The sequence below is a fragment of the Pan paniscus genome, chromosome 9, assembly GCF_029289425.2.
Source record: "Pan paniscus chromosome 9, NHGRI_mPanPan1-v2.0_pri, whole genome shotgun sequence".
NCBI classification, from domain to species: Eukaryota; Metazoa; Chordata; class Mammalia; order Primates; family Hominidae; genus Pan; species Pan paniscus.
This window is the reverse complement of record NC_073258.2, coordinates 58,520,175-58,533,283: the sequence shown is the minus strand read 5'-3', so window position 1 is coordinate 58,533,283 and position 13,109 is coordinate 58,520,175. Positions and strand designations below refer to the sequence as shown.

General features: G+C 52.3%; 1 protein-coding gene across 6 annotated transcripts in view; it reads right to left on the bottom strand.

The window, feature by feature from the left end:
• Nucleotides 1-2,151: 2,151 nt before the first annotated feature.
• P2RX3 (purinergic receptor P2X 3) overlaps nucleotides 2,152-13,109 on the bottom strand; it is a 38,232-nt gene continuing 27,274 nt past the window's right edge. For all 6 annotated transcript variants that reach the window (XM_055094326.2, XM_003826436.7, XM_055094328.2 and 3 more), the window contains 4 exons: nucleotides 8,155-8,248; nucleotides 7,820-7,885; nucleotides 6,820-6,897; nucleotides 2,152-6,374 (listed from right to left, as the gene is read on the bottom strand). In XM_055094326.2, coding sequence (XP_054950301.1) covers nucleotides 6,261-6,374; nucleotides 6,820-6,897; nucleotides 7,820-7,885; nucleotides 8,155-8,248 — 352 coding nt within the window. In that variant the 3' untranslated portion in view covers nucleotides 2,152-6,260. The remainder of the gene's footprint in view (nucleotides 6,375-6,819; nucleotides 6,898-7,819; nucleotides 7,886-8,154; nucleotides 8,249-13,109) is intronic.

The window sequence follows — 13,109 nt, the reverse complement described above, 5'->3', positions numbered from 1 at the left end:
TTTCCTGACTCTCGTTTCTTTATTGCTCACTTTGGGGATTACCCCAGTTCGGAAAAATCCTGGAAGCATTCACTCTCGGGAAAGTGAGCGATGGCCGAGTAGGGCGGCCCGGTGGGGGCTGGCGGCGGCGCTGGGCGGCAGAGCGGGACCTGGGGCGGCCGGAAGGCCTCCCCGGGCGTGGGGTAGGGTTGGGGGGATGGGGACAGGGGTGTGGGTGGTGGGAGTAGAGGTGGTGGAGATAGTGGTGGGGATGGGAGTAGGGGTGGGAAAAGGGAGGTGGGGGGATGGGAGTAGGGGTGGGGGTGGGAGGTGGGGGGTTGGGAGTAGGGGTGGGTGTGGTGCAGGTGAGGGGTTGGGAGTAAGGGTGCGGGGATGGGAGTAGGGATGGGTGTGGTGCAGGTGAGGGGTTAGGAGTAGGGGTGGGGGTGGGAGGTGGGGGGATGGGAGTAGGGATGGGTGTGGTGCAGGTGAGGGGTTGGGAGTAGGGGTGGGGTGGGAAGTGGGGGGATGGGAGTAGGGATGAGGGTGGGAGGTGGGGGACTGGGAGTAGGGGTGGGAGTGGGAGGTGGGGGAATGGGAGTAGGGGTGGGGGTGGGAGGTGGGGGGATGGGAGTAGGGGTAGGGTTGGTGGAGGTGAGGGGTTGGGAGTAGAGGTGGGGGTGGGAGGTGGGGGGATGGGAGTAGAGATGGGTGTGGTGGAGGTGAGGGGTTGGGAGTAGGGGTGGCAGAGATGGTGGTGGGGATGGGAGTAGGGGTGGGAGTGGGGAGGTGGGGGGATGGGAGTAGGGGTGTGGGTGGGAGGTGGGGGGTTGGGAGTAGGGGTGGGAGTGGGAGCTGGGGGGATGGGAGTAGGGGTGGGGGGATGGGTGTAGGGATGGTGTGGTGCAGGTGAGGGGTTGGAAGTAGGGGTGGGGGTGGGAGGTGGGGGGATGGGAGTAGGGGTGGGAGTGGGGACGTGAGGGATTGGGAGTAGGGGTGGGGGTGGGAGGTGGGATGGAAGTAGGGATGGGTGTGGTGCAGGTGAGGGGTTGGGATTAGGGTTAGGGGTGGGAGATGGGGGATAGGAGTAGGGATGGGTGTGGTGGAGGTGAGGGGTTGGGAGTATGGGTAAGGACTGGGGGAGTGGGGGATGGGAGCTCAGTTGGTGTGGGGTGCTTTGCTGGTCCTCTTGCTTTGTTTGGATTCAGTATGCGGTGCAGGGTGGGGTGGCTTTCCAAAATAAAGGTGATGGAGCTGTTTTAAGAGTTGGTGTGGAACACTGAGGTCCCACCTAGGGGACAACACGAGGAAGTGGGGAGAAAGCAGTCTTGTCTTGGGGCAGACTGCTCCTCTGGCCCTATGCCTTTCTGGGTTCTGATAATGGCCCCCAATTTTATTTCCAGCCACCTCTGTGAGTCCCCAGCCTCCTCTGAGGCATGTTCCCCATCCATTCCCAGGAGGGTGGTGGTCCTCCCCTTCCTTCCTCCTGGCCTACCTCTGTAGAGGGGCCACATCCTTAGGAGGGAGCGACTTCTCCCCAGCAGGGCCCTGGGCACAAAGCCAGGGTGTCTGGTAGTTCCCATTCCCAGTTCTGCAGCCCCAGGCCTCTGTGTCTCTCCATCCCCCACTTTCTCAGACCCTGGGGACATTGAGAGAGATTATTGTTGTTGCTATTAACTTTGTCACAGATGAGGTACTGGGCTCCAGGAAGGATGTAGAGGTGATGAAGTACGAAACTCAGACCTGAGACTGGGTATCAAGAGGGTAGAGAGCCCTGGATTGTAGGGGGTGGAGGTGGTGGGGAGAGACAGACTTCTTGGGAGTGTGTTTCCACATGGGGCCCAGGGAGAATACAAAAGTATTTCTGTGTGTGCACATGTACATGTGTGCGTGTATATCTTGGTGTGTACATGAGTCAGTGTTTGTGTACATGTATATACCTGTATATGTGTGAATTTATATATGTAAATGTGCATAAATCTGTGAGTCAGTATGAATTTGCATGTTGAGTATGCATATGTTTATATATCTCTGTGTATTTATGGATATGTCTGTCTGCGTACACCTGTGAATGCATATGTCTCCATAGCTTTGCAGCCTTATGTTCCCAAATCTCTCTGTGTATGCATATGTGTCTTCCTCTGTGTCTTTGACTGGTATGTATGTGGGTGGGTATATGTCTCAGTGTGTGTCTGAGCATAACTGCATACAGGACTATGTTTGTGTGTTTGTGTATATCTGTACCAGCATCTGATGGGATGTGGTTTCAGGAGCGAAAAGAACTTTTCCCAGATGTGCTGTGTTTCTAAGGGTGCTAAAGTTGAGGGGACAGGATCAGAGAGCCCTGGGGAAAGTGGGTGATGGAGAAAGCAGAGAGATGAGGCCCTTCAACATGGGCAGGCCTCTGGCAGCAGGAGAATGGGTGCTGGCATTGCCAGGGACTTTATCCATGCTGGGCCCCAGGGACTGTCTCTACATGAAAAGGCCTGTCCTCAGTAGAGGGGTCTGTCCAACTGCCATGGATGGAAATTGGGTCAGGCAGCTCCTAATCACAGCATGTCAAGTGGTCCTTCTCCCAAAGGGCATGGAAGGGGAGCTACCTGGGATTAGGGCCCCACACAGATCCACACACTACACACTACAACAGTCCCTTCTTTTTTTTTTTTTAACTTTTATTTTAGGTTCATTGGTACATGTGCAGGTTTGTTAACACATGTAAACTCAGGTCACGGCGGTTTATTTGTTGTTCAGATTATTTCATCACCCAGGTACTAAGCCTACTACCCAATTATTTATTTATTTATTTATTTTTGAGACAGAGTCTCACTCTGTCGCCCAGGCTGGAGTGCAGTCGCACAATCTCGGCTCACTGCAAGCTCCGCCTACCTGGTTCACGCCATTCTCCTGCCTCAGCCTCCCGAGTAGCTGAGACTACAGGCACCCACCACCACACCCGGCTAATTTTTTGTATTTTTAGTAGAGATGGGGTTTCACCGTGTTAGCCAGGATGGTCTCGATCTCCTGACCTCGTGATCCGCCCACCCTGGCCTCTCAAAGTGCTGGGATTACAGGCGTGAGCCACCGCACCTGGCCTACCCAATATTTTTCTGCTCTTCCCCCTCCTCCTACCCTTCACTCTCAAGGAGACCCCAGTGTCTGTTGTTCCTTTCTTTGTGTTCATGAGTTCTCATCCTTTAGCTCCTACTTATAAGTGAAAACATGAAGTATTTGGTTTTCTGTTTCTGCTTTAGTTTGCTAAGGATAATGGTCTCTAGCTCCACCCATGTTCCCAAAAAAGACATGATCTTGTTCTTTTTATGACTGCATCGTATTCCACAGTGTATATGTACCACATTTTCTTTTTCTAATTTGTCATTGATGGGCATTTAGGCTTATTCCATGTCTTTGCTATTGTGAATAATGCTGCAATAAACATTCTCGTGCCTGTGTCTTCATGGTACAATGATTTATGTTCCTCTGGGGATACACCCAGTAATGGGATTGCTGGGTCCAATGGTAGTTCTGTTCTTAGCTCTTTGAGGAATCGCCATGCTGCTTTCCACAATGGCTGAACTAATTTACGCCCCCACCAAGGGAGCACGTGTTCCCCTTTCTCCACAACCTCACCAGCATCTGTTATTTTTTGACTTTTTAGTAATAGCCATTCTGACTGGTGAGATGGTATCTCGTCGTAGTTTTGATTTGCATTTCTCTAATGATCAGTGATACTGAGCTTTTCTTTTTTATATGAATAAGCCCATTCTTTTTCTTTTTTTCCTATTGGAGAGTCATGCTTTAGAATAAGCCCACTTTTGATGCTATGCTTCTAGAAGAACAGTGTTGTCTGTCTGTGGGGGTGGGAAGGACAGGCGATAAAGGAAGTTCTGTGCACGTGGTCTGGGGATTGGGATTTCAGCTGAATGCCAAGCCCTTTGTATAACCTCTACTTATCTCCCTGATGGAGAACGAACTTTAGCCCTGCCAATAGTAAGTAATCAATGTTGGCTTTTATGCTGAATGATTAAAGAGGCAATGTAGTGTTAGGAATGGGCATAGGTTCCAGATCTCATTTCCATGTACTGTAAATTTCTTTTTCTATCAAATAGGATTAATGACAAACCATAGCAGACTCACCAGCGTTGGTGTGAGGGTCCATGTGATTATGTTGGTGATTGTGCTGAGTAAACCATAATGCAACAGAGACAAGGTAGCTGTTTTTATCACTACTGATATTAACCCTACATCTAGCACACAGAAGTGGTAACTTAGTTCAGATATGCGGAGGACAACCTCAGGCTCACACACACTTGCTGGCCGGCTCCAGAGGGGCGGAGGCACCTACAGGAGGACCACCTCCATCTGGGTAAAAGGGAGGGGTTGGGGGGGAGGGTCCCTTCAGGACACCACTGCCTCCATCTCCCCATTAGAGAGAATCCCTGTGACCCCAGCCTCCCAAGAGCTGAATTCCCCAGGGATGCCTGGGGGAGTCCCAGGTGGAGAATGTGGTGCTGCCTTCACTGATGTCTCTGCTGGAGAAGCATAGTCTGGTCAGATCTCCAGGCACTGCCCAATTCCCAAGGCTGACCCTGGGGAGATATGCCCCACCATCCTGGGCATGGGGCTGTGGGTTAGGGCAGAGTGAGGGAAGGGGTGTTAAGCTTTATGTGGGGTGGGTCTTACCCCTTCTCCCCCTGGAGCGGGGGGTCATTGGGCAAGGCCTTTGCAAGTACCCACCATTTGAGCCTCCTGAACTACTCCTGAAGCTGTCCCTTCCCCACTTCCTGTGCCTTGTGTTGAGGGGCCGCCCTCCACCTACAGTTGAGCTGGTGCAGCTAAGACCTCATGATCATGCCCACTCTGACTGCCAGATGCAGATTTATCATGAAGCTATTGAAACATTCTTTAGGCTCATTCACTTGCATGAGCCCCTTCTAATACCTAATTTTGTATTCTTTCTAAAGAGATGCCCCCAAATTGTATATGCTTAGGATTCACAAAACCTGGTTCTGCCCCAGAGCCCTGCCCTGGGGCAATTTCTGGGCCTCTCACTGTAGGAGAGGACAGAAAGGGGATAGAGGATGTCTGGGTCAATGGATCCAGCTTCCTGTTCTTGCCTCCTTCCCTGAAGGGCCAGGACATGTGGGTTCCTTTTTGGCCACGAACTGTGGCACTGAACCAGTCATTTTCCCTTTCTGGCCTCAGTTTGCTCATCTGTAAGCAAGAGGGTTAGATAAGATGGTTTAAAAGGCCCCTTTAGCTTCTAACCTTAGAAAACGGGGCACCTTATTAAGACCCTATGGGGACAGGCCTGGCCAACCCAGCTGAGCAGCTCACAAGGCACCAGGCCTTACTGGAGCCTTTTCACTGTTGTTGTAAATGAGGACTGCTGAACTCCTGGAACAGGATCCCAGCCTACGACAGGATCCCAGGTCCGGGAATCAAATCCCCAGAGTGAGGGGGCCCAGATGTGTGTGGGTGTGGGGTCCCAGAGAAGTACAAGAATGACCCCTTCCCTGGTTTGGGGAGAGAGCTGTGGGGAGTGATGAGGAAAAATTCACTGACAGCCGTGCCTTCTGTTTCCTTCTAAATTTGGGATGCACCCAAGTCAGAGATGGGGTCCCTCACCACTGTCTAACCAGTCTCCCTAAAATGCAAACTTTGTTGCTGGGAAAGGCATGGGGCTTACTCTTTATTAACCGAATCATGGTCAGGGTGGAGGCGGCTGAAGCAGCAGGGCTGATGGACCCTGGGAGTTCATTCTTCTCTCAGGGGGTGTGGGCGATGGAGTTAGTCAGACGGACGTTCAAATCCCAGCTCTCTCACATCCTGGCTATCTGGCCTGGGGCAAATGACTCAGTCTCTCTGAGCCTTGGTTTATCTTCAAAACAAGGGAAACTAATATCTACCTCATAGGATTACTCTAAGGATTAAATGAGATAACGTGTGTGAAAGTGCCTGGCACTTGGTAGGCCCTTGTGGCCATCTGTCCTACATTATCATCTCTACTCTTTGGGAAAGGGATGGCTCAGGTGCTCCTGCCCCAGGGGTCCTAGGAAGCAGATGGGGCCAGGCAAGGAGTGAAGGTGAGATTGGGGTCTCAGCAGGGAGCACTGCCTGTCTGCTGGAGCAGTCGGAGGCCCAGACACCTGGGTCCCAGCTATGCTCATGGAGTGAGCAGCAGAAATGAGAGCCCCTCTTCCCTCCCATGCCCCCTTGCTCAGGCACGGTCCTCTGTGGGGAGGCCTGGAGCCTTTGTGAGTGTGGGGCCCTGGAAAGAGGCCCTAGTGGCCTATGGAGAAGGCCCCCGAATCGGTGGACTGCTTCTCTGCTGTGGTCTGGTCGCTGGGGTACACTGGGTTGGTCAAAGCCGCGATTTTCAGCGTAGTCTCATTCACCTGCAGGCGAAAGAGCTGGTGTTGTCAAGTTCTGACTATGGGCAATGTCCTCTTTTGTGACCCCATTTGACAGACTCAGCAGTGGGCGCCCATGACCTAGTCATGAGGGGAGCCAGGACATCTGTGTGATCCCAAGGCCCCTCCCATGTACCCCGAGGGCAAACAGAAACCCCATTCATCCCATGGCCTCCCCTAGTCCTGCCCCAGAAATGGAGAGGGGAGGTGACAGGGTGGGGACCATGACAGAAATGACCCACAGAACCCCCAAGATTCTCTGCAGAGCCCAGTCTTGGCCAAGCCTTCCCTTGTCTGGACCCCAAATAGTCATTGAGGCCTGGTGAGCCCCCCTTCAGAAGGCCTCAGAAGGGGAGCCACTGAGAGTCCCTGCCCCTGCCTGCCCTGCCCCCTCTCCCTTTTATCCAAGGGTGCCCCTTCCCCAACCCACCTCCTCAAACTTCTTGGCTTTGTACTGGTCGGCCCCCTTGAGGAAGTTGAGCAGGATGATGTCACAGAGAACAGTTCCCTGGAGGAGGAGAGGCAGGGCGGGCTCCGAGGGGTGCCCTGGGGTGGGTGGGATCAGGGTGGCAGGAAGTGCTGGGCTCGGGCAGCATCCCCAAGCTGCCTAAACAGTGGGCAGGACATTTCACCCTTGCAACAAACTTTTGGGATAGTGCTATGGTTTGAATGTCCTCATCCAAACTCGTGCTGAAACTTAATCCCCAGTGTGGCAGTATTGACAAGTGGGGCCTTTAAGAGGTGATTGGACCCTGCGGGCTCTGCCCTCATGGATGGATTAATCCGTCCATGGATGCATGGATTAATGGATTAATGGGCTATCATGGGAGGGGAGCTGGTGGCTTTATAAGAAGAGGAAGAGAGATCCGAGCTAGCATGTTAGCAGACTGCAGGCCAGGGTGGGGACCAGTCCTCCAGGGAGGACTGAATGATGTTCCCTCTTAGAAAAATGCCCAGGGACTTTGCAGGATGTTTCAGGGCTGCCTTCCCAGCTCCTAGGGGTGACCCAGACCACAGCTGCACAGAGAGAGGACTGCGTGGGGTGGAAGGGTAGAAGTCCCTGAAGGCAGGCTATGTGCCCACCATGCCACGTGGGCTCTGTTCCTCATTAAGGCATCTCAGGTCTGCAGAAACCCAGAGCCTCCTCCCCCAGCTATACGGTGAGAAACAGAACTCTGTAACAGGTGGAGTCTCCTGAAAACGGGAAGGCTGCTTCCGGAGGTAATGAACTCTCCATGACTGGAGACGTTCCAGCCAGGGCTGACGCAGCAGGGTGGTGGCCAAGGAGACTGAAGCACCTAGCAAGTGGGGGTAGGGGTTTTACATTCCAGGCAGAGGCAGAGTTCTGCCCCCGTCACTCCCCTGCCTGCTGGTACCAGTCCGGGCCCCACTCTGACTGGCCCGTCAGAGCGTGGAGGGGCTGAACTCACCACTCCCACAGAAGTAAAGGCCGCCACAGAGCTGATGATGGTGGGGATGATGTTGAACTTGCCAGCCTGTGTGCACAAAGACCAAGGCAAGTGGGCAGAGGGCCCATGGGATGGGGGTGAGGCCCGAGGCTGCACGTGGCGCCAGAAGGGTTCTTGGTGGATCAGCAGGTCCCTCCCCTTCACGGCACAGGTGAATTGATGGGAGAGTGACCCACCGAGGGTGTCAAAGCTGGCCAGCAGCAGACCCCTGCCCCCCAGAGGAGCTTTTTCAGAACCCGAGAGGTGGTCTGGGCTGCCTCCCCTGTCCACCCTATCTGCCTGGCCCATGGACTCACATTCCCGTATACCAGCACGTCGAAGCGGATGCCAAAAGCCTTCAGGAGGGTGCGGTACTCACTGCCATTCTCCATTTTGTAGTACTTGGCAAACCTGGAGGTCAGAGGCAGAGATGGGTCCCTCTGTGGGATCCTGTCTCTCCTGCCTGAACCTTCTGGGTCCTCCAGAGCCCTGTGTCTTGGCTCACTGAGCAACCCTTACTTACGGTTTGCTGAGACACCTGCCACGCTCCTCCCCGTGTGGTTAGCTGACCCCTCACACAAGCATCATCTTGGGGGCTTGTTATAAAAGCAGATTTCTGAGCTCCACCCTGAACCCACAGAATCAGTATCTCTGTGGGTGCAGCCCAAGAACTTGCCTTTTATTTATTTTTATATTTTTGAGACAGAGTCTCATTCTGTCGCCCACATTGCAGTGCAGTGGTGCGATCTTGGCTCACTGAAACCTCTGCCTTCTGGGTTCAAGTGATTCTCCTGCCTCAGCTTCCCGAGTAGCTGGGATTACAGGCACGCGCCACCATCCCTGGCTAATTTTTGTATTTTTAGTAGAGACAGGGTTTCACCGTGTTGGCCAGTCTGGTCTCGAACTCCTGACCTCAAGTGATCCACCCGCCTCGGCCTCCAAAAGTGCTGGGATTATAGGGGTGAGCCACCGCGTCCGGCCAGAACTCGCCTTTTAAATAATTTCCATCAGTGATTCTGATGTGCTAGAAAGTTTGAGCCACTGCTAGACTCCAAGCTTCTTCAGTTCCATTTGTCTGGGTCTCCCAGAGCCCAGCTCACTCTGCTTATTTGGGCTCAAAGCCTGGCTCTGCCGCTTACTGACTGTGCAATGTTGGGCCAGTTACTTAACATCTCTGAGACTCAATTTCCTCATTTGTGGGTGGGAATACTATACAAAAGTCCTGCTTCATAAGGCTGCCATGAGCATTGAGTGAAACCACACACGTCAGGGGTGTAGACAGTGCCTGGAATACATTAAGCACTCAGGAAACCCATTGTTGTTGTTTACATTTATAGAGCAGTTTTGAAAGGTGCTTTCAGACTATTCATCTCATTTCACCCTTGCAACAAACCTTTGGGATAGTGCTATGGTTTGAATGTCCTCATCCAAAACTCATGTCAAAACTTCATCCCCAATGTGGCAGTATTGACAGGTAGGGCCTTTAAGAGGCGATTGGACCCTGCGGGCTCTGCCCTCATGGATGGATTAATCCATTCATGGATTAATGGATTAATGGGCTATCATGGGAGGGGAACTGGTGGGTTCGTAAGAAGAGGAAGAGCGATCTGAGCTAGCACGTTAGCACACTCAGCCCCCTCTCCATGTGACACCCTGCGCCCGAGACTGCAGTCCCCACCAGTAGGAAGACTCACCACATGCGTCTGGCTCCACAGCCTTGGACTTCTCAGCCTCTATACATGAAGAAATAAATTCCTTTTCTTTGTCAATTACCCAGATTCAGGTATTTTGTAGAAGCAACGGAAAGCGGACAATTATAGATAGGCATGTGATTGCTCTGTTTTTCAAATGAGGTTCTGAGAGGGTAAGGAGACTTGTCTGGGGTTACCCAGAGCTGGTGCTGAGTTCACCAGCTGGTGAGCTCAGCACTAGATTTGCCCAAGTCCAAGACTTTGACCCCTGCACCTTCTCTGCCTTGGCTTCTGGGTGCCATGAACCATGCCGGGGACTCAGGAAAATGATCCCATTTCATTCTCACCACAAACAGGGGTTAGTGTTCAACACAGAGACGTGAGTGTTCAGACCCCCATTTTGCAGATGCCTATGGTGGGGAGGAGATTTGCCTGTGGTTTCGCAGTTAGTGAAGTGCTGGATTTGGGATTCAAATCGCATCAGTCTTTCAGCTTCTAAAGCCAGTGCACTTCCTGCTGTGTGGCTCTGCTCATCACGGGCCAAACTCTAACATTAGGAAAGTGTCATCTCTTTGGGCTACTGTCCTACAGCTGTAAAATGGGTTCCTGATGCCAGTAACTTTGGAAAGTGGTGAGGATTAAGTGAAATCACAGGAGCGAAAGGGCCCAGAAAACTCCTTAGCCGTGTGGGGTCCACATTGTTCCCTCTCAGTGTCTCCAGTCCCCACAGATTCCCAGGCCTCTCCCACCAGGGGCCTGAGAAACTGATTCCCTGAAAGTGTTCAGTGATTGACGTGATGCTCCTGACAGGGATATTTGCATTTGAACCTGTACAACAGAGAGAAGGAAATGCTCAGCCCCAGCGAATCAGTCATTGAGGGATTACAGGCATAGGAGGAAGATAACTTGTGATGGGGAAGGAGAACGTCTGCCACTATCTGCTCTGGCTGCCATCTGGCAGTGGGGCATTCTGGAATTAGGCAGAAATGAATCTAAATCCTGGCTCCACCACTTGTTAATGTGGCCTCTGGTGTTCCTTAGCCTTCAGGGTGTCCATTTCCATGTCTATAAGCACAGGTGTGCTCATGCCCTGCTAGAAGGTCTGTTGGTGAGACAGGGTAAACGCGAACACCATTGAGATTCTTGTGTTAGAGATTCTGTCTGCTCCTCCATAGCCATTCTCTGTCCCTTCTGTGCCCAGCTCTGGGCCCTGAGAGCCTGATCTGCAAAGACCGCTTTGGCCTCCGTTTCCAGGTGGGTTCAGCCAATGGAAGGCGCTGACAGGAGATCAGAGGGCAGGGAAAAAGAGAGGCCAGGGCATTGAGGTGGCTGGGCAGCCTCAGCTTTTGTTCAGGTTCTGGGAATTGCTCCTCCCCTCACTCCCGCCAGCCTAGGCGGTAGCAGCTTGGCCTCACTGCCAGCACAGAGGCCCTTCACTGGCCTGGTTAGTTCCCTTCCCTTTACCTGGAATGCACCTTTGTGTATAGTCTCTTTATTCAGTCACCCCTGTGAGACCACCCACTGTTTCCCCCTAGGTTACCTACCCTGACCACTCCCACTTTACAGAGGAGCAAGCTCAGTCCTAGAGAGCTTTATCTGGGTCAGGAGGGAGCACAGGAGAATGGGTGACACATTTTCTCTCTCTGCCTATGCGTGGGCACGAGCAGAGCTGGTGTGCCTGAGTGATGTACCTGTTGCTCGAGTAAGGCTGAGAACGACTCAGTGAAAAAAAGGTTTCCAGGGGAGCCTGACCTGGGAAGGTGTTTCCTTGTGGACTGTGCAGCTGAGGGAGGGGCAGGGGAGGCAAGGGGATCCCAAGAAAGAGTAAGACCCAGAGTAAGAATGAGAGTGGCCCTTGGAAGGCAGCAGAAAGAAGTGCAACCACTTATCCGGAAGAGGGCTTGGAGGTCAAGGAAAGAGGGGAGGGGCTAAACCAGCTTTAAAATGATGCTAAGTTCAAGTCTAGGTGGTGGAGGAAGACAGCCTCACAACCAAGGCAAAACAGAATGAATTCAAGGTGCAGCAAAAGGAGGATAATAGGATGGACACAAGAGAGGACATCATTTCTATAAAGATGACAGGGTCTAAGAACATAATTCTCCAAGGAGGACTCTCGGGATATTTTAAAGAAGTCTGCAAAAGAAGTATCTGGAATGGGCAGAAGGCTCCAGGAGGTCCTTATAGACCATCACTGTCTCCACGCCCACTGTTTATAGAGCACCAACAATATAGGAAGTTCCTTAATATAAGCATCTCCACTAATCTCATGAAGACTATACTGTTGTTGAGTCATTGTACAGATGAGGAGACAGGTGAGAAGATAACTTGCCAGAGCTGGGATTCTAATCCATACCGATGCCTCCAAAGTTCATGCTCATACCCCTTGAACCATCCTGCCTCTGAGCTCTCGGAGGCTGTTAAGGATAACGCAGCCCTTGTGCAAGATCTCAAAGCCTTCTAAATACTGTGTTCTGTCTCACATCACTGGAGAATTTAAGGCCCTTGTCTCAGAGATGTGGTTCCCCATGCCCATGGGTAGTGGGCAGGGGTGAGAGGGTGGATCACAGAGGTTTGGGGCAGGGCAGAGGCTGAGCCTGTGATCCGGAAATCTTTACTGCTGGCCAAAGGCTGCAACCATGAAAACGGCTCTGACAGTGACATCAACTTGGAGAACAAAAAGTCGTATCCTGGGCACTGCCGTTCAAAGTGAGGGCTGGCTAAATTTATCCTGGGAAGGAATGTGAAGGGAACAGGGAGAAAAATCAAAGCGGACTTGGTTTTTCTCCAGCACCTGCCTTCCAAGAGGCAATAAGCATGGTAAGATCATTATCTCACCAACCACCCACCCTCTGAGGAGGGTTGGCAGGGACTGGTTCTCTTCCCGGGTGGAGGGAGGAGGAACAGAGCTCAGGGATTGTGGGCCCAGGCTGCAGACAGAGGGGGTAACCCAGAAGTCCCAGCTTCTGCACTCTCCTGTGGCCGATGGGGATCACAGAATCTGCCCACCCCTGTGACAGAGACAGCTCATTGGTCACCAGGGTCTGGTTATCTCCTCTCTTTGCAGATGATTAGACCACATTTCCCAGTCCCCTGCATTTAGCTGGGGCCCCATGACTAGTTTTTGCCGATGAAATATGAATGGCCGTGAGGTTTGTTACCTCTGGACTGAGGTAGTTTAGAGCAGTGTACCTTCTATGTCTTCCCTTTCCTCACCTGATGGCCAGTTGCTCAGGAGTCAGGAGAGGACTCTGAGGCTCTAGAGAGACTGAGTCAAGATGGCAGGAGCCTAGATCCCTGAATGACTGCATGGCGCTCCCCACCCCCACTGGCCCACAGTGCACTGTGCCATAGGTAAGAAATCAACCTTCACATTAAGCCACTGAAATGTGGGGTTTGTTTGTTATAGCAACTAGCAATGCTAACCCTGACTGTTGCAAACTCCCAGAATTTCATGGCTGAGAGATGTAATTTGCCAAGGGACAAAGAAAGAGCTGAAGTTGGGGAGTTACTCAGGATTAGACAGAGGGCACAGTCCCATGATGCTATATCCCAGGAGTAAACCCTCTAAGGAGGCCCTAGGG